We start from the raw sequence: 27368 nt of genomic DNA on the forward strand, positions 1-27368 counted from the left end.
AGGTGATAACTAGTAGCTGGAGGAGGTGGGGCACTGGTGTTCTGGCTTGGGGTTGATATTCAGTCCTGGTGAGCAGAACTCTCTCTACTTCCTGGTTGCCTTGTCCTGAGATGCTTTCTTCCACCAATGCCGTTTTGTCATGATGTTCTGCTGTCCTCTGAAACTGAAAGGCAAATAAACTTCCTCCTCTAATTGTTCTTGTCAAGCCTTTTGATCACAGTGGCAAAATAGCTCAGTAAAACATGTTTATGTTAATACGTTGAAAGTTAGTCAAAAACAATTCAATGCTGGGAGCAGTGGTACATGTGACTTGGGAGGCTAAGGTAGGAGGACCACAGGATTGAGGCCAGCCAGGTGAACTTAGAAAGACTCCATCTCAAATGTAACTCAGTGATTGAACACCCCTGGGTTCAAGGGTTTAATTCCCAGCACCAAAAGAAAGGAGAAAAGAAAGAAAGAATGGACAGATGGAAAAAAGGAAGGATGGAAGAAAGGAAAGAGGAAAAGAAAGAAACAAAGCAATCCAATGCCTAACAGTATTTAGCAGACTGAATGAAATATTATGAACCCACCATTTTCATGCCATTGTACTGCTTACTTCATATTTTCTCAAAGGGTCTTAGGAAGCATGCATTTAACAAAAAAGATATTTTTTTCTTTTAATTATTCCCATACTAGTTAAGATAAGGAAGCAACCTAAATGTCCATTGATGGATGAATACGTAAAAAAGGAGTATATACATATAATAGAATATTGATATTATTGATTTATTATTATAATTGGATAAGACAACTAAAACGAAGGAAATGTGTCATATGTGACAGTATGGATGAAGCTTGAGGGTATCATGCTAAGTGAAATAAACTAGTCACAGGAGGACAAATGTGCAATGACTGTACTTACATGAAGTCTCTAAAATGGTCAAACTTGTAAAAGCAGAGTGGAATGATGGTTTTTAAGACAAAAGCTAGGGGGAAATGAGGAACTGCTATTCAGTGGGTGTCCAGTTTCAGTTTTCCAGATGAACAAGTTCTAGAGGTCCGCTGTACATCAGTGTGTTCTAGTTAGCAAAACTGATAACAATAAACTCATGGTACTTTTCTCATGGTGCTGAACCCATGCCTGTGCTGTTCCTGTGTTCCCCTCATGTGATCTAGCTAGTCAGCTCCTATGAATCCCTTAACATTTTGTTTTTCAGAAATCACTTTGGGAAGCATTCTAAAATGTTGTCCTCACCAACACTTTTTTCCTGTGCTAAGATTTTTATCAAGGTGATAGTTTGTTTCATAATTTAAAAATTATTGCGTTTATGTCTTTAACTGTCCCTACTGGTTCAGCAGGTCTTAAAATCCTAGCACTGACAAGAAATTACTTGCCCAAAGTCATGTGGCTCATAACTAGTGATTTCCTTTCTTTGTTTTTTCATGTCTTTGAATTTAACATTTTATTTCTAGATTGCCCTAGATTTTACAGGTAGCTGAATCTTTAGGTGGATTTGTCTTTTTAAACATTTTATTTGCTTTATTTTCCTTGACGTAAGAGTTTTATCTGTGAAGTCAAATATCACATGTGGTAGCAGTTTGATTAAGTGGGCTCATGCTGGAGTTTGCTTAGAAAAATTTAGGTATGAATAGTTATCCCAAGTAAAGCCATTGATCTAGTAGCACTAACACTTTTTATTTATCTCTCAGAAATGCCCCACGTAGGGCAAAAATTTCATTATTGCTTCAGAAATTGTGCACATAATGCATACTTCCTGCACTGCTGACTCAATGGGAATTCTTCTAATTTGTTATTAGTGTCATATTTGCTATAGATTACCAATAGCTTTTTCTATCTGAAGATACTTCCCTTTTATTTTTAGCTGATGATTTGTTTTATGTTAATTAGGAATTGGTGTTAATTATTTTTAAGTGTGCTCTTATCCTATTCTTTCACAGATGACATTTTTCTCCTTAATACACTAATGGTGTCAACTCTACTACTCGATTTTCTAATATTGAGTACTCATAATCCTACTGTAATAATACTTGTTCATGAAGTATTATTAGTTTATTGAGTTTCAAAATTCAATATTTAAGTACTTTATTAGGAATTATTTTAAAAATCTTTGTTTTTAATGTTAGCCTATCATTTTCTTTCAATTCCTTCCTTGTTTGATTTCTCTACCAAAATTACCGTGTCAGAAAAATGCTATCAATATTTCCATGTTTTTCCATGTTTATTTCTCATGGTAAAATTTATCATTAAAATATTTTGGATTATGCTTTTTAAAATAAGATAATTTTAAGTGCCCTTTATGACATTTTACCATCAAAGTCCAAGTTTTCTATTTACTTTTATTTCATTTAGTTAATGTATATTTTCCCAGAATAATTTTCAGTTTATCTGTATTTTCAAATTTATTGATGTAAAATTTATCTTGTAATTTTAAATAGTTTTATCTGTGTACCTCCTTACTCATTACTAATTGGTGTTTATTCCCGTTTCCTTGATTAGATTTGATGGATGTTTGTCTATATATTGTTCTCCTCAAACGAAAAGCCTCCAGTGAATTTTTTTAATCATTGAATAATTACTTTTTTTTTTTTTTTTTAGTTTTTTGGCTCTTAATTTTTTTTACATTTTTGTTTTTCTAAATTAATTTTGAGTTAATCAACATTAATTGTATTGTTTTTATGGATTATTTTTCAACATCTTCAATTGAATGTTTAATTTTATTTTTAATAAATTAAAACATTTCGGATAAAACATTTTTGAGTACTCATTGGCTCTTCTACGAATTTTAATACACATAGTTCTCTATAACATTCATTTTTTAGTAGATTGTGACTTAGTTAAGATTTTCTTCTAGTTACAGAAGCTATCTTAGAAGATAAATCCCAAGTGAATATATTTCATTTGGATTTTTTTTCTTTTACGATTTCATATATTTTTGTTAATGAATGTAGACTGTATGATTTTTTGCTTTATGGAATTTGTTAACATTCTCTCTGTGTCCTGATCTAGGTTGTATATTTACAAATGTTAAAAGGTTGATGAAAAGAATGTTTGTTTTGTGTTAACTCTAAGTAGATTTACTTGACTCTTCTTGCCACTTATGTTACTTGATTTTTGTAAATTTTATTTCATTTTATTTTTTTTGGCTTCTTGCTCTTTGTGTTAGTAAAATATAATAAAGATTATAATTGTAGAATTTTTAATTCTGTTTTTGTTTTATAAAACTTTGAAGCCATATTTTTTACAAATATTGAAGCACATATCAGTTTATTGCTGTTTTAACTTCTAAGTATTTTATCACTTTAAGCTATCTCTTTTGAGCCTTTCAATGAGTTTCATTTTTAATGATTTCTTGCTAGATGTTCACTTTCCTGTACTTTCCTTTGTATATTTATCATTTGCCCTTCCCCTGGGGCTTTGCATGATCAGGCTTGGGTTGACAGTCATTGGGTATAGTGAATAGCACCCTTGATGAGACAATTCATCACTCTTTCTTTTGTGCTTCCTGTTTGTTGGTCTTGTTATCATCAGTCACATTTTTCTTGGACTCCTGATCCCTGCTTTGTCAATGAGGAATAGGGTTTTATCTCAGCCCCCTCATATTTCTTAAGAATTCAATTTGGTGCTCTTCAAGTTCCACACAACAAAGTATTCCCACTCTCTTCTTTGATTTTGCCTAGATAGAACTAGTCAGTATATTACCATAATGCTGTTGTTGATTTTTTTCCTGTTTTATTCAAGTGAGTAGTTGTCTTCCCAGAGTAAGAATTTTTTCTCTCTGTAAACATTTAAATTTTTTTTATGCCTCATTGGAGACCAGGGTAAAGGCACCTGAGCTAGTTATGTGATTTAAGCTCTTCAGAGAGATTAAGTATGTGACTAAGTGCCACAACACGTATGCAAGTAAATGGCAGGGCTGAAAGACACCTTGAATACGCAGGAATAGAAATGCATTGATATGGAATATGCTATCCATGTGTGTATGTAATTTTGCTCATCTAAGGACATTAGTAAAAATCTGAAAACAGTTACCATAATTCCTTTCTGTTCTAATAGCCTGCTGCTGCCCTTAGAAGATACTCCCTTGCTAGTCAACATCTACTAATGCTGTCTCTCATATGTTCCTTCCTCTGAGACTATGACAGTTAAGGGAACCATTTAATACTTCTAATAAAAAATGATTACATCAAATAAAAAGTAAAAGAAAACTCTCAGCTTGAACCAAGAAAATAAAAAAAGTACTAGTACAAGTCTGAGAAATCATAAAATGAGAGGAAAATGAATAATAAAAATGAGTAAGATTTCCCATAGTTCAGTAAAGCAGCTCCTGAAGATGATGCTAACCTGTTTGAATCCACATTTTCTGCTTGAAAAGTCTTATGAGAACCTCATGGAAATGACAATATATTTTGAAGTCTGAATAAAAATGTCTACACATTATAAATTTTATATGATAGCATTTCCAAAATGTGTTCCATGAAATTCCTCAGAAGATACAGCTTTATGGAAAAAAAAGAGCAAGGAAGAAAATATTAGCATATTGAAATATTGAAGAAATAAGTCCTAAGGGGAAGAAAGTAATTTATTTGAAATTATTATGCCTTTCAAATTTTTAAAACTCTACAACTTTTGCTACTTGTGATGCCACATGCCTATAATTCCAGTGACTGTGGAAATTGAGGCAGCAGGATCACAAGTTCAAGGCCAGCCTAGTCAATTTAGCGATATCCTGTCTCAAAATTAAAAAAAAATAAAATAAATAAAAAGAGCTGGGGATGTATCTCAGGGGTAAAGTGGCCCTTTGTTCAACACCCAGTACCAATAATAAATAATATTTTTTTTCTTCATTGTCAATTGCTCTTTAACAGATCAGAAAAGCAAATTTAATATGTTATTTAAATTTTCATGGATATGTGATTCATTTAATTTGTAATACTTATTCAATTATTGGAATATGATAGTATGTAAAGTTTATTTTTTAAAGTGAGTGAGTAGGAATGTAAGATACTTATAAATAAGCCAAGTGTGTTTGAAATGTATATCACATAACTAGACTGTCTATAAGTTATATATAACTGAAAAAGACATTTGTCCTGGCAAAAATAAATGTCCTTGCCCTGAAATAAAAGCTATTTTAAAATATTCTTGTGAAAGTTAAGTTTTCCTGTAATACTTTTGTACTAGAATACTAAGAATGTCTTTTGAAGCTAAGTTTAAACATTTTCTTTGTAGAGTTTATTCAATATATTAACAACTAAAAAATAATAACCAGTGTAAAATGTAGTAATTGGTCCTGAATTTCAAAGTATCTTGTGATAAACAAAATATAGATTCATAAATATAATTCTTTCTATATTCCCACTTAACTACCCAGTTAGCTACCATAAAAAGTTAATGAGAACTGTTCATTTTCTAGTATTTTTCATTCATGGGCAGCATAATTAAAACACTGGCCACAGCATTCAGCAGAGATTTTAACATAAGAAAAATATTCTTTCAGTGGTATTCAATTTACTAAGATGTCCTAAATAGACACTTCCAAGGTTGCATATGAGTTCAAATCTCAATAGCTTTCCTCTTGAAATATGCTTAGGTTTGGACAAACTTTGTTCTATCTCCACAAGTATTATTGAACATGATATATTTTATGTACCTGCTGAATATCAACTGTATATACTACATGCTATAATGCCATTAATGTTGCCTTCTTTGTATTAACACTTATAATGTATCAGGAATGTTGGAAATGAAAGAGACCAGAGGTTTTTTTTTTTCTCACCTCTGCATTTAAAGAAAGAGGAATTGAGCTGTGGAGATATCAAGGTAATTTACCTGAGGTTAGATGGTTAGTATTAGATCCTTGCTTTTAATTTAATGTTATTTTTATTGGTTCAGCTGGATTTGAATGACCTTTCATTTTTCTATTCTTACAAGACTGTTGATATTTAGAAGAAAATTTTCTATATGGTTTTTTTATAGATCTCTCTCCTTTATCTCAATTTTATATGAACATCTGCCCATTGAAATTATCTCAGAATAGATTACTCTGAAGGTCAGAGTGTCAAGAAGCAGAGAAAATGGTTTTGTTTTTAAAGATTGAACATAATTTGTTCAATAATATATGTAGATATGTGTGTATACATCATGTGTGAGTATAAATAATACAATGTTTGGAAGCATAGAGATGATTTATTTTAAAATCTATATTGTCTTTCTTTTTTACACATAAATTATCTATTCTATATTCTGCATTTAGATCTTCTGATTTGTGTTCAGATATGTAAATTTATGTTAGAATCAAAGTACTACGTAATTTAACAATAATTTTTCTGGATAAATTATATAGTTATGCACATACACACAAACACACATTTACACACAAGCACATATGTAGATGAACTCCAAATTAAAATCTCTCTTTTCATATATATATATATATATATATATATATATATATATGATTGTTTATAATATACATAGACACATAGACATACACACAATAATCTATTTTATCCTTGTGATGTTACCTCTATCCACTTGGAAAATTATGGAACTATTTCTATAACTTGTATACCTAGACAAAAAAATTATTTGCCCCACATTTCTTTAAAAAATGTATTTTTAAATTCACATCTTAAAAGGTGTTTGTAGATGTCTTTGGGGACAGCATATCTGGTTGATTTGTATTTTAATTTTAATATATTGTCCACTGCTTACTTCATAAACCCTCTAATTCAAAATGTGTATATCAATCAAAATTTTAAATTAATAGTGTGGCTCTTTTCATCTTAAAAAAACTATTAGGTTAATATTCTAAACATTTGAGGGGAATAATCTTAAGTCATACCATAGTTTCTTTTTTAATATTTTTCAAAACATAACTGACTTCACAAACAACAACTATAACATGATTTAGACAACTGAGAAACAGGCAAGTGTATTTTAAAATGCTAAAATAAAACACATTTATACAAGTACAAAGTAAAACTGCTGATAAAAATGTTAAACTTTATGAAAAAAATCATTTGCAATTCACATCAAAATAATTTAACATTCTCTATCATTTTAATAGTATAAGCTGCAACAACAGAAAAAACAGATACGCGCACACAATTTTAAAACCAAATCAGTTATAAGTGCAGAAAAAGTAGGTACAAGCACTTGTAGCCCACACAAATCTTTTAGGATTGGCACCATCTCTCTAAAACATCTATATTCTATATAGATTTCTAATTACAACACCACCAGCAGCTGCCATTGAATTCTAGAAATACACACAATATACATAGTATATTTGTTCACATTGGGAAGATCAGTGAAATTCAACCAACTATTTTATACATGCCTCATTTTTCAATAGACAATAGAGAATCTTCCAGGCCTCAAACTTTTTCAAAGCAAATTCTAATTTATCTTTACACATTCACTGATCTGTATATTTTTTCACAGTATAAAATTGTAAATGGTAACTATAGAGATTCTGACAGCTTGAGGGTTATTAATAAGCTGTTGCTAAATGTGAACTCATATAATACCTTTGAAGTCTCCAAAACATGTACATTTTGCTGGGAGACTAGTATAGGAAAAGTTTTTTTTTTCTTTTTTATTTTTTCTTCTTTTTTTTGTTTTGTTTGTTTTTATTTAAAAAAATTGTTTAATTCCTGGTTTGGAAGTCACAGAACTGCAAAAAAAGCCATTATACAATTCAGTTACAGTCAGAAATAACTCCTAGTCTTCCTGATCACTTGCTGGTAACATCAATAGTTTGGAAAAGACTATTACTTTCAAGGATTAGCACATTTGGGGATTTGCTTTTTTCTCTTGCTTCAAATTTCTGATGATTTTCCTTTCCATACTCCCTTTCTGTTTTCCACTCCTAGCCTAAAAATAACTTTTCCCCCAATCCAGATATGGTCTTCTCAGGCTGCCCCCACTCTTCTCCCACAGAAGACGAGGGGATTGCTTAATCAGTACAACTTGATCAACCCAGGTCTTCTCTTTTTCTTTCCAGGACCAGACTCTCCTGTAGTGTCACTTTGCTGATCCTTAGTATTTTCCTGTACTTTCCCTTTCCTTTTAGACATACAGATCCCTACTGAATTATCATTGGGCACCAGTAACAGGTTGTTTCCAAGGAAATAAAAATAGGTACCCCGTATCTAGCCCTGGAGTACATGTCAGTTCTCTCTGTATTGTAGAGTTATTACTTGGAACCTGGTATTAGAATTGGCAAAGAGACAATTAGCATCATTCCAAAATAAAACATCTCAAGAATGTATCACGAATAATTTTATGTCCAATATACAATGTATTTAATGATGTGTCAAAGGTCATAGAAATATAGAGAAAAATACATCTTGTTCTCTATTTTTTTATTATTATAGTTGATAATGACATGTGAAATAATCAGGTGAAAATTTATTTGCATTAAATTTTAATTTCTAATGAAGTTTTCCAAGGTGATGTACTTTTTAAGGAAATGTTACTGACAAAAAAAAAAAAAAAACAAAGAATTTAGTCATGGAGAAAGTTTTTTGGTCAGTAGAGTGAAACTTATTGTACTTGAGAATAAAATAGAAATCAATGTAAGGATTTAATGACACAAATTGTAAAGCTTAGAGAATAGAGCATATTTAGAAATATACCTAGGAAATCAAGACAGAAATCCCCAGATGAGTGTCACCTTTCTGATGGGGATCCAGGAGTGTTAATATTTCCAAATATTTACATTAGTTTTTCAGGTGGAGGCAGACATTTTCTTTCAATGAAATTAGGAGAATTAGCTTCATGAATGAAATAGGATTTCATTTCTGTTTCAAGAGTCTCACTCATATTTGGGATCAGGGTGCTCTGATGTTGTTATTTTCAAATCTGGCATAGGAGGTTTGATTACTGTTAAGAATATTTTAGAAAACTAACATTAGCTTTAAATGTTTTATATTGGGAGAACTGACTTCAAATTTCAAGTAAGAACATATCAGAAAAGGAAAATCCACAAGCAGTATATTCATTGTAACTTTTTAAAGAGGAGATGGTAAGTTATGCTGATGAATAGTCTTCAATTTCTTAATTTTTTTAAGTAGATGAGAGATTTAAAATAAGGATATTTAGCTAAAAGGAAAAATTCTATTTATTTTTCTCTCTGCCAAAAATAGACTTCTGCCTCACAGCAAATCTTTTTCATAAGGCTATCTTTAGTATAAGGCTGGGTCAACTGAACTTTAAATTTATAGGACACCTCCTCCTTTTATTACTATCTTTATTTAGAAATCAAAAACATTTGGTACCTGAGGATAGCTGCAATGGGATGAATAAAGAGATGACAGTGAATTCAGGTCTTGAGCTATGATTTTTACCTTATATGATCCTATCAAAGCACATATTTTTATTATAACTCTAAATCTCTTTTCTGCAGTATTTAAAAAGTGACAGTATGAAGTGCACAAAATCATATTAATACTTATTTTTAAAACGAAAATATTAATATTTGCTTTGCCTTTTTTTCTTTTTCTTTTTGGAATGGCTAAGAAAGACTTGTTAATATTCATTAAGGTTCCTCTGTTTCAGTATTCTGTATTGCTTTGAAAAATCTACGCTTGTCATAGTTCATAGCTGCCCTGTGTAAGCAGCAAGGAAAAGATAAAATCACTGCTCATGGGCACAGCAAAATCTTTGCTAAGCCTATTTGACACAGTTTAAAATTTTCAGTGTATTAATATTGTATTAATTTTTTTCAACAATAGTCCCTCCAATAGTGACAACGTCTTCGTTAGGTCTACGGACCACTCTTCCAGTGGTGGGACTCAAAAAGAACAGAGGAGCTCTTGTGCATCAGGTTCTCAAAAGAAAGGAATGAAGAAGCCCAAATGCATATTTTAATATTTTAGCTGGCAACACTAACGGAACAGCATTCATAAGGAGTGGCTGTGTATCATGAAACAGATCGCCAGGCTGGAGCTCAAGAATTATTATTATAAAGAGAAATTCCAGCTACACAATGCACCCCAATGAGGGAATTACAAAATGGTATTCCAGAAAATATTATTATTATTTTTTTGCTACTCCAGTATTGATTGGCAACATGGTGAAATAGTCAAGAAATCTTCCACTGGTTTTTCTTGGTTAATGGAGGTGAATCTGAAATAACTAGGTGGAATTCCAGATGCAGGCTTTTGGAAGAGTATTTCACAACCAAATTGGAGAGGAAAGTCTCAGGTAGAAGCTCTAGGTGCATTAGCGCAGCACTCACTATCCAGTTGTGTGTTATGCATGGGACATACTCACAACTCCCACCTCTAAGTACTGGGCCCAAGGTACTGCTTTCCAAGGTCTTTAAAAGAAGGAAAAAAATAAATAAATAAAAAAGTAACCAGAAAGGTTGACGTTTTGGTCCCAGATGTAAGAGTTTGTTAGAAAATGTACATTCATGTTTGGTGAATCAAAGACTCTTCTGGGAAAAGAATTAAAGTAAACAAATAAAACTTTTTACAGTTGCTTATTAACTACTCTTTCACCTTCCATTATGCTTTTTCACTCTCTCTGCTTTCCCTAGAGCAAAGCACTTGGTATGTAACTGTTTTAACAGACTCCTTGTCAGCCCTCAAAAATATAAGCAATGTTTCTTAAAAGCCCATGTTTTCTAAGGCCACTAGAAGAAAATCTGCCAAAAAATTTGTAGTTGGTGTCTTCGTCGGTTGTTGTGAAATAGCACTATAATCTCGTGTTTCCATCAAGGCTGAAATTGGCATCTTCTACCTCAGGTCCTAACCGGATGAGAACGCGTGTCACTGCGTCCCTCCGTGTGAACACGGAGATCTCTGCTCTGCATGCGGATCCCAGCATGGTTTCCAGTGACGTTCACAACGACGAGGAACTCTGAGTGTAATCTCTTATGATAAGAGTGTCATATTTGGGAGACGATGGTATACAGAGGGCCGATTCGGACACTGGCGAGTTGGGGGTCGTACTCCCCGAGTCCACTGAGTCTCTGAAAGGGGACGGCGGGGTCAGAGCCACCAGCTCCTCCAGGTCTGGCTTGCCGGCCGCCGCCTCGGGACCTGCCGCCGGGGTCTCCGGAGTAGCGCCCCCCGCCGGTGAGGCTCCGGCTGCGGGCTGTGTGCCACCAGTGACCTCTATAGCTGGCAGAGGCTGGATTTCGGCGAACGTGGTCATGGTCGTGGGCAGTTGGATCTCTTTGGGGATCAGGTAGGACGAGCAGAGAGGAGCGCCCACTCCGGGGCCAGGAGCAGCGGTGGACAGCATCATGGAATTGAGCTCACTGATATTGGCGGTGAAGCGAGTCACCACGCTGCTGATCTGCTCCATGAGCGAGCCCTGCGAGGAGCTGCTGCGCGCTGCGGGCTCCGAATGCAGCGAGGGCACGTCGTCTTCCGTGCGGCTGGCCGAGCCCGCGCGGTGGCTCAGCGTGCTGATGGGCGACGGCGAGCGCGGCCGTGCGGGCGCAGGGAACTGCTCCTCCGCCTCCGCCACGTCGTACAGCGCCTTGGCACCCGCGTCTGGGGGCTCAGCCCCTGCAGGGCTAGCGCTAGCACAGCTCGCGCCACCCACGCCCCCAGACGCCCCTGGGCCCGCGCTGCCCGCGCCAGTGCCCAGCCCGCGGCTCTCCGTGCTCTTGGGGAAGGGCTTGATGACAGCCGTTTGGTTGGGGTTCTCTTTCTTGTTGATGTGGACCGACAGCCGCTGCCATAGGTGCTGTCCCCTACTCTTCTCGTTCTGGGCCCACGTGACAGATTTTCCATTAGAGCTGTTGAGAGAAAGAGAAGAGAGATGACTCAGCGAGGTCTGAAGGGGTCTTCCAGGTGGCTTCCCCAATGGTGGGTGATTGTGGGGACTGAGAAGGAAGGGCTTTTCCTATTCTTTCAAGAAATGACACATCAAAAGGACATCATGGAAAGAGGCCTTTGGAAGTGTCCTTGGTTTTCTTCTGGGTTAAAGGCTGCTTTATTTTATCTGGCCTTTAGCTGTATCACTATCATGAACATGTGTCAGATGGGATAGAAAGCTACAGGAGCAGTTTTCAGGATTCTCTGCCCACCCTTGAGTACAACAGTTGTTTATGCTGCAAATCCAGAAACCAGGGTTTGTAGTGTTGTAGTTGTGTGCAGGAGTGCCTGTTACAGGGTAAGGTTTTCCTAGAGTTAGATGGAGGGGACATTATAACTACAATCTAAACTCACAGTCTCAAGAGGGGAGAAGGGTAGTGAGAGAATCAGGGTTTACCAGGAAGTAGTATGGTTCAAATTCAAATTTTATAGTGCAGTTTTATATTTACAACAAGGTATTTCTATCTGAACTTCAGATTTTGAGTTTAGTTTTATTTAGGTTGGCTTATTTGCTGGAAAATAATTAATTAGAAATTCTCGACTTCACATAAATTCTCACATTCTTTTTAAGCTTAAAACTTGAATTCCACGTGAAAGAGTGAAATGCATCGCTATTGCACCTATGATAGAGATTTCCAGTTTTGACCTTGATGAGTGTCATCTGACAAGGCCTTTCTTCCTCTATTCTTTCCCAAATAGTCCTTTTTGTTCTCCAACCTTGGCTCTGAAAGTTACTCTGATGAAGGTGTAGTTGGTTCCCATTCTCAAAGTCTGCATCCTTACCACTCCAACCTGACACAACCACCTCAAAAACTGTTCTTCATCAGGAATATCATGACCTGACCTGCAGGGACATCACATGGAAAAAGCTTGATGTGAATCCATGTCATGAATTACATGCAAGATTTCTGTGACTAGGGGATCTGTTACCTTTAATGCAGACATCTATATATGTTTTTTTTTTTTAAGAGAGAGTGAGAGAGGAGAGAGAGAGAGAGAATTTTTTTTTAATATTTATTTTTCATTTCTTGGCGGACACAACATCTTTGTTGGTATGTGGTGCTGAGGATCGAACCCGGGTCGCACGCATATCAGGCGAGCGCGCTACCGCTTGAGCCACATACCCAGCTCCAGACATCTATATTTTAGGAGTTGTGACCAAGAGATAGCCTGGGGCAGTTTGAGAAGAATGGTGAAAAATGTAGTTTTATTGTATTAATTATACATAAGACTCACCTAGGGTGTTTTTCAAAATTGCCAGATCAGCCATGCCCCCGCCAAGAGATTCTGATTGTCTGAATTGGGTTTTAAGCATCTATGCTTTTTATCAGAACTCTTGTTCTGTGCCCCTTCCCCAAGGTGACTGATGCTGGTGTTTCCCTGAGGAACTCTGACAGAAAGCTATCCTTTGTTCTAGGCTCTCATCTCTCCATTGCCAAGCAGGGGTCTAAACCCTGTTTGGAGCCCACTTGCTTTGAGGTTGCCTGATTGCACCTGCCAGATCCACTCTGCCTGAGGCACTTGCTCCTTTTGATACTGTCTCCATAGCCCTTTTAACAACATTATTCTTGACTTTCCTATACAGCTTGCTTCTTCATCTGTCCCTTTTTACTTTGTGGTATTCCTTTGTCTACTACTTCCTGTGAAATCTCATTTCATTTAATCTGCTCTATATATTACAACCTAATGTCCTTCAGAATTCTGGAATATGAGATGTTTCTCACCACCCGCACCCACTTTTCTGGAAAGGATGAATGAAATCATTTCCAGGTTTGGAGGTTGCTATGCATCTATAGTAGCCGAAAGGGTACTGCCAAATGCTTGACTTTCCTTTCTAACACTGTCTCAGGATTTGTTTTTTCCATTTTGTATTAATCTGACCTGCTACCTTTTAAGTTTTCAGTGCATTACTTTTCTTTTTCCCAGGTGACCACTAACTTCTGCATCATGGCACAGAAGAAAAGGGCCAAATTATTCATGGGATTTGATTGAGAGGATGGTTGCCAACTACTCCCTTTCTCTGCTACCTGCAGGTAAGAAACAGCCATTTTGGGAAGAGCAATTAGTCTTTCAGGTCACTGAGGCCTCTTTTAATACAAAGCATAGGCTAGAAACCAGAAGCATAACTGGATTTATTCAAGCAAGCTTTACCCTAGAGATACTTTTGCTTTCAGCAGAGCAGTTTTGTAACATTTACTTTTAAAAGTCTTTCTCTTTCATTCTCTCTTGAATGCTTTTAGATTACTATGATGGAACATAACTTTGGATGTTAACAGTGACAGTCTTTGGACTCACACATAGTCATGCCTCAAACTATAACAGTATACAGAAAACCTTTTTGGTGAATAAGTGAAAAGAGAACCATCCTCACAAGTTTTGAACAAAATAGTTACATCTAATTTTCTGGTTGTGCCTCTGCACACAGTGCCCATGGCCTTGAGGGAGAAAGAGCACAAGAGCATCTGAATAGACATAGAAGACATCAGAGAAATGGAGTCCAAATCAGAGCACTTCATTTCATTCTGTAGAACATTATAGATTTTTTTCCCCAAAGCAAACAAGAATTCATAAGAAAAAGAAAAACCTACTCATGATGTTAGTTAGCTCTTTATTAGTGAAATGTAGGTTTTATGAAGTCAGTTCTTATCTTATTCAATGACAACAAAATCTTACTAAGACTTTTATAGTTGAGTAGGATTTTTCAGCTAACAGGGCCATGTGTGGTGCTGTGGAAAGTGTAATGGACAAGAGATACTGGATTCTAATTCTAGATCTGCTATCCTGGGTGTTTGAAAAGAATAATCTCTAAGCTTCAGCAAGAAGCAGACAATGATTCAATTGGCAAAAGTTATTTTAAAGATTCAGTGAAACAACTCAGGTATATAGTAAGGAGAATGTGTCTAAGAATGTTCAGTTTTTGTGTTCAATGTGAATACAACATGTCAGTAAATAAAAGCAATATACTCAATGCCATTTTGAGCCCCAGTAAAAGAGAAAGAATTAAGGGAAAAATAAAACACATGGTAAAGCTATAAAATCTTTCCAGTTGTTTCTCCTTACTTAACCAATTTTAACAAATATTTGAATCCCTGGTCTTTCATCCTCTTTTTTTTACGTTTCTGATTGGTCCCATCTGTTCCCACTAAATTCCATGTTATTCTCTTCTTGAAATGCTTTTTCATTGTGCTCCCTTTTCTCTTCTACTTTCTTTTTTGCTTAGACACAGAATATTTATTTACTTTCACATTTCACTTTAATTTTCTTGAAGAAAGCTCTCCTTAACTGAGACCCTGATTAGGCTGACTTCCATTTCTATAGCCGTTTAGGCATTTGATAACTCTGGGTCATATGTGTGTTGCATCTGCCAGATGGGCATCACAAAGGCAAAGGTTGGTTATGTCCATAAAACCCAATGTGTGTGTTGCCTAGAACACTGCACACACTCAAAACTATATTGGGGCCAATAATTGAATGGATAAATGCATTTACTTTTTAAAATTTCATATTTTTTCTCTTAGAAATGAAGTTTCAAAAATGATTTAATATTAATTTTGTTTTATGGATGTATTTACTTTGTATATCACTTTCTTTAAATCAGTAGTACTCAGTGTATCCAGATAAAAGATATTTCCTCAATTAAATATGGTCTTGATATCTACAATGAAAATCATAAATACTTTTTTCATTCATCGCTGTGTGCGTGTGTGTGTGTGTGTGTACACGCAGGTGCGCGTGTGCGCACGTGAGTGAAATTTCTCAGTGATGAAGCTTAATGAAGCAATATGGATAGTGGAAGGGAAATACAACCTAAATGGTGGATCTAAGAACTGACCCTGATTAATGCTGGGAAAATCATTTAACACTTTTGAGATTCCTTATGGCTAAAAATGAAAGAAATGAATATCCATTGCCCAACTCAAATGATTTTTTGGAGGCTCTAATAGATAAATACATAAGAGGGTTCTCAATAAAGTATAGCAGTTCTGCAAGCTCAAGAAATTATTCATTATTGTGAAATCTTCCACTCAGTGGAGATGAGATATTGAGTTTATTATTTAGGCTGAGGATTTTTTTGTTTTGTTTTTTCAGCAGCAGGATTACATGCTTATTTTAGTGGCTTCAGGAAAACAAAAGAAAGGAAACTTTTCTTTACCTCTCCATAGATTTTACCTTTCTCCACTGCATATATTGGTTGTTAGAAAATCAGTGGAGGAAAGAAGAGTGGAAGAGAGAAGGACAAGACAAAATGGTTGCTACATATAGGAAGAAACCCCAAAATGCTTCCACTATTTTCCAGGTACCATTAACCCTTTCTCAGACATAATAATACTGTGCAATGTGATGTCTTCTCTTTTGTGATAATTTGCTCTTTACTTTTGAATAAAAAATAAGCAGTGTATCAATAATGTTGAGTGTTTATCAACTTTTTTGTTTTCTTGGTTTTTTTTTGTTTACATTTCAGGTTTGCAAAAACGACAACTTCTACCTTGAGAAGTTTCCACTTCTTCTTTCCTTCAGTATAGGCACTTAAATAATTTATTAATTTCCAGCAGGCTCTAAGTGTCAGCTTAATGGTTTCTCTACTTATTGACCAAATATGAAGAAATTAGAGCATTTTGCCACAACATGACATCATTAGAGGCAAACATTAATAGAGAGAGAAGTTGACCATCAAAAAACTTGGTGGAATTTATAATTTTTTTATTCAAATTATTATTGAATAAATTGTGTAGTGTTTATTCCTCAGAACATGTTTAGGGTTGTATGAACAGTATATAAGCAATTAAAATTCTTCTATGTTACTGAATTTTATAAAAAGATAAAGCTAAACAACACTTTTTTATTTTTTGTTGCATGGTCTAAGTTATGAAGTTCCTTCATAACTTAAATAGTTGCAGGGCATCAGAAAAACTCTGAGTAATCAAACATGCCCTCCAAAAGTTAACAAGTATTTTTTATTAAAAATGGTCTTCATTACTGAGCCTCTCTTGTTTGGGTATTTTGATTTGAGGGGTAGCCAGGAGGGAGGTGTATGATTATGAGCTATCTAAGATTAAAATATTTGATAAATAAAAAACTTAAAATGTTGTTAGAACATAGCAACTGCTGCCTGCAGAATGACATCAGAAAATATTAAGTGAATGAAAGAACTTCATAATTTAAGAGTATTATAAACTGAAATTTTTTCAGTGGTGATTCCATTTTTTTGGTTAGTTTTCTTAGAGTTTTGTATCCATATATTTTACTTTATAATTTGACTTGAATTACAAAGTATGGTGATACAATTTATAAAGAACACTAAAGAATTTGATAGCGTTTATTTTCAGACATTTTAAAGTAGGTGAACAAATTTCTTTCTAACCTTTGCCCAAAACCTGACATCTAAGGGCTGGAGTTGTTGTGGCTCAATGGTAGAGTGCTTGCCTGGCACGGGTGAGGCAATGGGTTTGAACTTCAGCACCACATAAAAATAAATAAAATAAAACCTGACATCTTGATTTTGAAAATTATACTGAGAAACACACTATAACATGTAAGAAAGTAGCAGAGTTATCTATATAAATTTCCTCAGTTACACTATATAAAGAGCTATCTGTTGACAGAAACAAGTTAAATGGCCATGGCGATGTATGCATTAGAAATGTTTGCATAGAGAAAAACACTTAGGTGAAAGGAAATGAAACCAAGGACTAATTACCTAATACAGAAAGAGGAATCCAAGCAATCCACCTTGTGTTTACACAGTGCTTTATAAAGTATGTTTGGGAATGCTCTGATTGTAAAAGATAGGTAGGAACAACATCTTTATCAACCTTTTCAAGGATGAGAAAACCAAAGCACAGTGAGATTGGGCGATTTGCCCGAAACAGTTACAGAGTTAACAAATGGCAAAGTGAGACTAATGCCATCTCCTGATTTATAATTACAATTTACACTGTCCATACTTTCTTTTTGAAGTTAGACCTCCTTAATCCACAGAAGAAAAACCTCAGAAGATATCTGGAGATGATATGTGTTCAAACTAGGTAAGCCAGTCATTTTATTTATAGTTCTCTTGCCCGATGTTTCTGGACTTCTTAATCATACGCTTACTCATATGCTTAAGAAAGCACTCTACATCGTTTTGTGGCCATTAAATCAAATAGCACAAGTTCATTAGGTAACAGTGTTTGTCAGAGATAATGATTGGATGTCTCAGTGATGGAGGCACTTGAAGCCTACAACCATATAAATTAATATTATTTGACAGTTCTCAGCCTTTTTTTCTCTTTCATGCTGTAATGCAATAAAAAACACTTTTCCCCTGGATGGTTCTAATTCTCTCATTTTGTCTCTGACTCATTTTAGAATTCCAATAATATGTTTTTTTGGATAACTTTATATCTGTACTATTTTGAAAATTTTGTCATTTAAACTAATGTTAACAACAAATAATATGTGATAACTTTGCAAACAATTTTTATTCATCAATGCTTTTTAACACTGTGAATGAAAATTACTGATGTATGAGACAGCTCTCAAGGAGGGTAAGATGGAGTTAAAGAGAGAAGACAGGTGCAGAAGGCTAACATTATCAGGTGTTCACAGTATTTTGACGGAGAGGTTGTTTCTCCTTTCCTTATGACATTGAAAGGAGGAAGCAGATGGACAGGTGGAAGAATGCTAAAAACAGGGAAATTGAAGGATGGCAGTGAAGCATGCAAACAAGGAATCAGTTCATTGGGCTCTAACAGGGGACAGATCAGGAGCGAGTCAAAATTTCATAAGAGGGGAAAACCATTTCTAGCAGGAGTGGTCAGAGAAAGGTACCTTCCAACAGGGGACAGCATGCATCCAGGCTTTGAATAATTGATAGATGATGGTGATGTACAAAGAGAGTAAAAGATATTGCCCTCCATGAAGGATAGCAGTGACAGTGACAAAAATCCACAAGAAATGTTCAAGAGAGAAAATCGACTAGGTTCAAGAAGATAACCATGGGCCCAGTTTGACTATGGGGATATAGTAGATGCTAAAGTATTGGAAGGTACAAGTTAGAGTATGTTGTCTTCTATAAAAATTCTTTCTATTACACTACCTCCAATCTATAAAGATCTACTTCTCTCTTTCTCTATTTGGATAATCCCTTAATAATAACCCTGTGTTTCTCCTCAGTGTCTGGAATGCAAACATGGTTGAATATATTAGACCACAAAAGTAGGCTGATTATTAAAAATGAATAAAACCTACATTCTTGATAAATAAATGAAGAAATAACCATGTCTTCTTTTTGTTATTCCTCAGCCATTGAAATTCTGTTATTTAATGTTTATATTTTTGATCATTAGCTCAGCAGTCAATTAGGGTGCAGGCACAATGCCATCATCTTTGTAAACATTCAACCAGCTTCATTCATGGATGCTATTTCTCATCTAACTCTAGTCCTGATCCTCCTTCAGGAAAATGTTAAGACCAAATTTATATATTTTTTAAAGTTAATTAGTTCTTTGGAGATTGAGGAATAGGGAAAATTGTCTTAGGCAAAATAGTGCAATCTAAGGAAGATTAAAGAGGTTGTTCTGATAATATAGGGATACAATGTTAAGATGCTAATGAGTGTGCCAAAAATGAGGATGGAAAGAATGAACCAATAGGAAAACTACTGTGAAAGAAAAGACATTTGTTTTTGACCATTGGGTTTTAATTGTTGATATTAGAGGAATCCAGAGAAACTTGCCACTGGAGAAAGAAGTTTCAAGGAAAGATGTTCAAATAAAGTGGGGCTTAATGAGGTCTATATACTGGGGATGTTAAAATAATACAGAATAACAAAATTCATTTAATTTATTATGCATTGAAAATATGACAAAGTCATTAATTCTGTATGCCAAATCCCATGAAGCCCTTCCCTCAGCCCTACAAGATGGATTTTCATCTTTCTCTTAGTAGCAGTGGCTGCACACTTTTAAAATTGCCCCAGAAAATATCTCTTACCAGACCTTTAATCCCCAATAAAATGATTGTGCAAGGAGGATCACTCACCCCTGTGGTAACTCATTTTTGGTTTAATAGCCTTTTGGAAATGTTACATGTCCATCCTGGGTGGGTTATTAAAGTGCCTAATGGCACTAGTACTGGGCTACCTCCTCTAAGAGTGCTTATAAAGAGAACTCATTTTAACAAAGAAGAATGTGACACAGGAGCAAGTGTTAAGCTTGGGCATTTTGTTGAGTCATTGAAGCATTTTCTTTCCTAAATTAAGCTCTTTCCTTTAATTCATAATTCAGTTATCTGAACTCAAAGCTTAAAACTAAGCTACCCCTTATCCTAAATTTTGAGTTCTAGTCTTTAGTATAAGTGTTCCAATTAAGACTAGAAGGAGTTTTAGTTTGTGTTTTTCCCAAAACAGAAATGATCGTTTTCCAGCCATCGTTATAAAGTCTCAGATTACAATTTAGTGAGAAAGAACAAGATACAGATGTTTTATATCTGTGGGCCTGTGCAGCCAGGAAAACCATGTGGAGGAATTCAGCTCCATTTAAACCTTGCATAAAAGATGGAAATGAACTGGTGGCAAAGAAGGGTCCCAAAAGAATAATAGCTCCCATTTGAATAACACTTTGTTGCTCACAAGGTGTTTTCACCTATATTATCATATTTGACATTCACAACAGCTTTCTGATATAGCACTTTTCAAATTGAATTATGTATTTAAAAATCAACTCTGCACCATATCTGGAGCACCCTAAAGATGGCAGCTTTGAGTATCTTCTGTACTCAATGTGAGGCCAGGTGTAGAGCAGTTGGGCAGGGAGTTTCAGTGAATGAAGTTAATTCTATCATCTTGAATGTCTGGTATAGACAGGGATTAACTGATAGGTCATAGAGAAATGTGAGTGGTGGGAACATGAAGTTAAGGGAATAATTCTACAGCATAGCCCACTGTGCTTACCCTCACGTTTTCACTTTTAAAAAGTAATTTACCTGCAGCACTGCCTGGCTTAAGTCCCCAGGATATGTTACAGTGCTCTGCAAACAACCTATTATCTGTAGGAGAACTGAAGATCTGAAATGCTGATAAGAACAAAAGTTACCCTGAAGTGGGGAGGGGGGGGACTTTTGTGACACAGATAAGTGATCCCAGAACTCAGGGAAATAAGGATAATTGCCCCTAACTACAAAATCCCCAAGAACAGGTACAAATTAGAACCAGTCAGCATGAGTCAAGGTGATCTAGAGTTGTGATGGCAGTGGATTTGAAAGTCTGATGTTATCCTGTTGTTGGTCAAAAGTCAAGAGATGGATCTGGGCAACTCAGGAAACTTCCCAGGGACTGTCAATAAAACTGCATGGCAGGAGAGCCACACTATTCCTCTCTTTTCTAGGAAAACCTACTCTCTTCCTTGAGCGTGTCCTCTTTCTCCCTTTGCTATCCCTTCTAATCAACTCATGCCTGTTATTCTGAACAACATGTATGAAATCTTTCCAGTGTGATAGCAAGAATCAGAGGTTGGCGGGGTTCATTACTACCTCAGTATCATGGAAGCCACAGCCCTATAAAACTAACCTGCATTATAGATGTGAAAACTTAGGTTATGGAACTAAACCAAGTTACCCAAGTCAAAATAATTGACAGAGCAGTGCTCCAAAATGAATCCAAGGAATATGAAGTACAACAGTAAAAAAAAGGTTAGGTATAGAAAGCCTATTTCATCTCTCCTTGAATTTTTCCAGTATGAGACACGCTGACTTAGGCATAAGTGATGAATAAATGTTTTAAAAATAAATAAACTTGAGTCGAATCAGTTCAAAATGACTCATGACACATGGAAGTAGATGAAATGATCAATTTAAATTTTTAGAGCACTCCGTTTTATTCATTGACTTTTGCCTATATTTTAGATTACCCACCTAATATGAATACAACAATGAGAATAAGTGTACCCAGCTGCAAGATATTATCTATATCTTGAGGTGAGACTAAAAGTAGAAAGCATCCTTCAAAATTCACACATTCTTCTCTTAATGCAGACAAGTTTGAACTTGCTGATTATTTGGCAGGCTGCTCCCTTTTTGGCTTGGCACTTGTTATATCAGAAATTATTTTGATTTTCTTCTTCCTCTTCACAGGAAATCAGAAGCTATAATCTATTGTGTCAAATAAAGTATATTTGCTCTTTTTTAAAATAGGAAATCATAAGATATAAATTTGCTGTTTCAAATAAAGCAAATATATATATACAACTACTGAGTTATTTACAAAAACTGTGTGTGTATGCACATGTGTTTGTGTGTGTGAAATATTTGCCAAATACATATTTGACAGTAGAGGGAAGCAACCTCAAGAAGGTTTTGATCAGCTCTTCTGTTTCTCAATTTAAAGGGTGTTAGGCAAGAAGATGCTTGAACAGAGATTGAGACAGAGGGTCATTTGCTTTTCATAGGCTGAAGAGATGATTGCCAAGTTTAATAACACATGAATGCAATATACTCTCAGTAATTAGTGATTCTTTTAGAAAAATAAGCAACGGGAATTAGGGACTTGGTTTATGTTTGTGACACTTGGTAAAGTCAATGATTTCTAACTTCAGCTAGACTGAGATTTTGCCATCTTGTGAAAGATTTCTTTGGGAAATTGCTTTAATATTTCAAGGATTTATTATAAGATATATATATATATATATATATATATATATATATATATATATGAACGACAACAGATGACTTGAATAAATAGCTACAGGATCAATTAGGTTAAACAAAATAAAATTAATTTCTCAAGACTTATTATGTAAGCATTCACTGAGAGTCTCTTAAGGGCAGATAGCATGTAGTGTGGGCTCTGCTATTGTCATCCCTACTGGCTTCCCTGCTTCCCACCCACCCTGCACCTGGTCAAGTGTTCCTTAGAATAGTTTGTGAAATTTTCTTCTTGGAATTCTTGAAATGTGATCTTGTAACTGTGTATCATGTTACTTCTCCTTTTCTCTCCTCTCCAAATCTAGCCTATATTATCCAGATCACAGATTGAACATCTTAATGTAACTATTTCTCCTACAGTCTCTATTAGACTTTTTTTTCTTTATTAAGAAAATAAGTATCTTTAGGATGGAGATTATCATTATCGTGTCCTTCTCTGAATATACCATGGTCCTTAAAACATTGCTGCCTACCTACAGAAAGGTTCTTGTTCTTTTATTGACTGGTTGATTGACTGAAAGAATAGACCCAGAGCAGTTTTGAATTTAGAAAACATAAGTGAACAAGATTAATTTTTTTTTTGCCTGAAAAATCTCAAGAAGATACAGGCAACTATACAGTATGAGACAAAAATACAAAATACTTCATAATTATGAAACCAGACAGAGATAAGATAGAGTATAAGACTTCTAGGAAGGTTTTACTAGTACTAGCCAACTTGACTCTGGGACAGTTACACCACACCTGAATTCACAGAGTCCTGTTTGTTCCACAGTTTCATCATAGTAAACTTAAGGCCCATGAGATACAGAGCAACACTCCAGGTGTTCTGTGATTACTTGAGGTTCACTTTGTCCCTGGGTGTTCAGGAAAGGCAATTAGCAAAGGTGTGGGGACGTATAAGAAAGAAAGAATTGTCACATAATACTAAAAGCATTTATAAACATCTCATATGCATACAGTTATCCTTGTTCCATCTCTTCAATTCCAGAGTAAGTAAATTAGGATTAACTTCTGCAACTCTGTAATATACTTTTTTTTCATAAAAGTTGTCTCCTTCACATATATTCTTTTAATCTTTAATTTAAACTTATTTCTCTTGTTTAAATGTCATTGTGTGTATATATGTGAACAAATGCATGTGTATTATATGAATAAATATGAAGCTAGAAAAAGTAAAAATGCAAAGGCCTTGTGAATTTTGGTCTATTTGTATGTCTCCAGGGCTTCTCTCTTCTTTAAGGGGAAAGTTGATTTAGAGTACTGAAGGACTTCTCTTCTTCTTCTTCTTCTTCTTCTTCTCTCTCTCTCTCTCTCTCTCTCTCTCTCTCTCTCTCTCTCTCTCTCTCTCTCTTCTGTGTGTGTGTGTGTGTGTGTGTGTGTGTGTGAGGGGTATGTGTATGTGGTTTTATTGATTGCTAAGGACTTGAGAAATTAGAAAGAAAGGATCATTTGTTCCCAATTAGCTTTGCTTATTCGTGGGATTGAAGTCATTACTACAACAAAATGTTTTTTATTACAGCACACACCATTCCCTTCTTTCCTACCAGGATATATCAATGTAGTAAGTCTTGCCTTTACCTTTACTATATCCCCAAAATGTGAGGAAACAAAAGTTAAATGATGTCTTGCTATTAGAGAAGAAATTGGACCATTTCTGGAGTAGATATATTGAATTGGCTACCTTTGTAGATCTGAACCTGAGTCAAAGAAGCTTGGTCTGTTTGATCTGGGTTTCCTTTCACTTTGTATACCACTCTCTCTGTACCCTTACCCCCATTCTCAGTTAAGACAACCTTGAGCAAATCCAATCTCTGGAAGTTCAGATGTGAGCATTCTAAGCATTAACTAAACACTCCTAAGAACATTGCATGGTATAATCAAGACCTAATGCTTGCCACAAACAGCCCATGTTGTTTCCCAGATAAATGGATTGTTTTGAAATATCAGTTTATTGCTCTGACTAAATTGAAATGATCTAGGAAACTTGTTGAGGACAGATGCCTAGATTATATCACTCATGATTTTTTCCTACCATGTTTGATTGGAAGCCAGGTGTGCTAGGTTCAGAAACTCTAGTTTTAATCTTCAAGTCAGAAGTTACTCTGCACAGGGCCCTGGAGCTCTCACTTGATGCAATCTCTTTCACTTTGTCCACCTTACATCAATGCTGTCTGCCTGATTTTTCTGTCATTTTGTCATACTGAAATTAACAGGAATCTTTGCTAAGTTAGTCCCACAAACTGGTCCATTGAGGCCCATCTTCCAGATATTTTGACATCCTAAGACAGCTGTATAAAGGGACTGTTGCAGAAGGCCAATAGTATCCCAATGTGCACACATATGTGCTTGCAAGGGTACACACTCTCTCAGTACTTTGTCTCTGGAAGCCATGAACAAAGTCAGCTAAATTTAGCCAGGGCTGTGATGAATGATCATTCAAATTATGTACGTTGCACTGTTCTGAGAACCATTTTCACAAGACTGTCTTGTGAATAGTTCCACAGCAGCTGTGCAATGCAGAGTTTCTTGGAAAAAATGAGTCATTATTTTGAAAAAAGGAAGGAGCCCACCACTGAGGAAGCAAACACATGTTTGGGGGTAAAATTGGAACACGATTCAAATATTTTCTTGTTATGTGGCTTGATGCTCTCAGCACATGCAAACAGCACATGTACACACTCTCTCCTGGCCTTCCTGTTTTCTCTAATCCAGGTTAATTTGCAACATTTTCCCTCCATACTTCTGTACCACAGCTGAATTGGGAAATACCACAACAAATTAGAAGTGAAGACTTGATTTCTGGTGAGTGACTTCTCAATTTAAGTCTCCTTTAGCATTCTGGAACTGTTTGTTTAATGACAATCTTGATGGCCTTTGTCTTCAGAGCCCTTTCCTTGAAACCCAGTCCCATGCAAAAAAAGCACGTTCACTTCATGCAACACAGCTCAGTTGATGCTTACAGTTCCAAATACCCCAGTTCACTGGGAACAACACAGTTGGAAGTGCCTGGTATGAAAGAACATGCACAGCGCAGCGACAGGGAGTGTTTACCACCAACACAAAGAAGTCAAGGAGCAGCAAAGCTACAGTGGTTAAAGGAGGATTAGCTTTCCTGATTTCATTTCAAGAAAACTCTCTTGCCCATACAGTCCACTGGTTTGGCATGGTATTTGCCCTTGGCTCTGAGATGTTGTTATATTCAACATAGATTAATTTCCAGGTTTGTTTAGGATCAGGGGCTAGCATGGTTCTTTAATTGCAGTCCTTCCTTCAAAACCAGTTCTAAACTTTTGCATTTGTTTTCTTAAGTGGTATAGTCCTGGAATGTAAATTTCCTCCAATTGCTTCCACTTTGCAAACTCCAGAACCATTTGACCAATAAGTTAAAACCTAAGAGAGAACTGACTGTTAGCTAAGGCTTCAGACATGCAAAGCGCACAACCCTGAGAAACAGCAGCACCTGGGACAAGAGGCTCCCATTCCTTTACATTAGGATGGCCTGGGTTTTGCCAATCAAACAACACAGAAACCCAATGGCGGCCCAGTTTGGACACACGTTTTGGGATGTTCAGCAAGACACAGTCCAGGGAGCCACTTGTTCCTCTAGCTTGCATACATTTATTTCACACCACCTCAGGCCACTCACAATTTTGCTTACCTGCTCATTGTTGCTCTCCCACCATTTCCCATACTCCCTTTGGGGGTGAAACACTCTATTTCCGACTTGTGCTGGGCCAGTCTCCTGTCTTTGTACCTGGTGAGCATGAACAAGGACAGGAGCAAACAGAAAGACGTGATTTTGTGCTTAACTACTAGGCTGAGGAAGAGCCATGACCACAAAGAGGGGCACCCCATGCCAAAACAGGGAATCCTGCTTCTCAGTGCAATGGCTGAACTGTGATCCTTATTACATTACTATGAAGGGAGAAGGAAAACATTGGAGATGATTTTGTTACTTCTTGGTTAAACCGTATGTAATCCACCCTTTAGCTTTGCATATTAATAAGTGAATTCATCACATCTAATAGTCAATGGTGAAAGGAATGCAGTTCCTAGCATCTGAAAAAAGATGAGTACCAATCAATAAATCAGAATTTATGTATTGCATACATGTATCAGCCACTGTACTAGAATTTTACTTAAATTTAATCTGATGAATAGCTCTATGGCAGAGTCTCTATTATTTTCATTTCCATGTTACTAATGAAGAAACCTAAAATTATAAAAATTAACTAAACTGATCAAGACAGTTAAATAGTTGGGGTGGGTTTTGAAAAAAAGAGAGTAAAAGTTTAGAACCCACACTTTAGCCATTATAATGTGCTGATTCTATTGTCATGTTTTTTTTTTTTAAATTAAATCTTGTCACTAGTCCAACTTCACAGAGTGATACTATTTCTGAATATTTATTAGACACTGGCAAACCAAAAGAAAGAAGTTATGTTCCTTCTGTAAGAGAGTCTCCCATAATCATTAAACTGAAGTTTGAGAGTCAGTGTTGAATTGAGTATGTCTTGGAATACGGCTCAAAAGGCCTTGGTATCAGAATTGACACTTCACCTCTCCTGGAGCATATTAGGTATTTCATGTAAATTAGTAATGAGATTCTCAACATCTGTCTACTACAAGGTGCCTCAAGATGAATCCTTATACTTCCATGAGTTTTTGAGACAAAATGCTTTTGCAGAAATACTCTTTACTTTTCATGTTTAATCTGTGGAGTAGGTTAAGAAGTCTTGCTATTTCCATTTGCCAAATGAGGAACTTACTTAACTGACTTCACCAAAGTTACAAAACTGCTTGTAGAGTTTGCAGGAACCTAAGACCTGATGTTTTCTCTT

At 35.7% G+C, this 27368-nt stretch overlaps 1 protein-coding gene across 3 annotated transcripts in view; it reads right to left on the reverse strand.

Moving 5' to 3' along the window:
• Positions 1-6912: 6912 nt before the first annotated feature.
• Grm5 (glutamate metabotropic receptor 5) overlaps positions 6913-27368 on the reverse strand; it is a 443701-nt gene continuing 423245 nt past the window's right edge. For 2 of the 3 annotated variants that reach the window (XM_005339208.4, XM_040285077.2), the window contains exons 9-10: positions 26186-26281; positions 6913-11765 (exon numbers count right to left, since the gene is read on the reverse strand). In XM_005339208.4, the coding sequence (XP_005339265.2) occupies positions 10859-11765; positions 26186-26281 (1003 nt within the window). In that variant the 3' untranslated portion in view covers positions 6913-10858. The remainder of the gene's footprint in view (positions 11766-26185; positions 26282-27368) is intronic. The other variant, XM_021735879.3, reaches the window with a different exon arrangement.

This window comes from Ictidomys tridecemlineatus, chromosome 4 (assembly GCF_052094955.1).
Source record: "Ictidomys tridecemlineatus isolate mIctTri1 chromosome 4, mIctTri1.hap1, whole genome shotgun sequence".
NCBI classification, from domain to species: Eukaryota; Metazoa; Chordata; class Mammalia; order Rodentia; family Sciuridae; genus Ictidomys; species Ictidomys tridecemlineatus.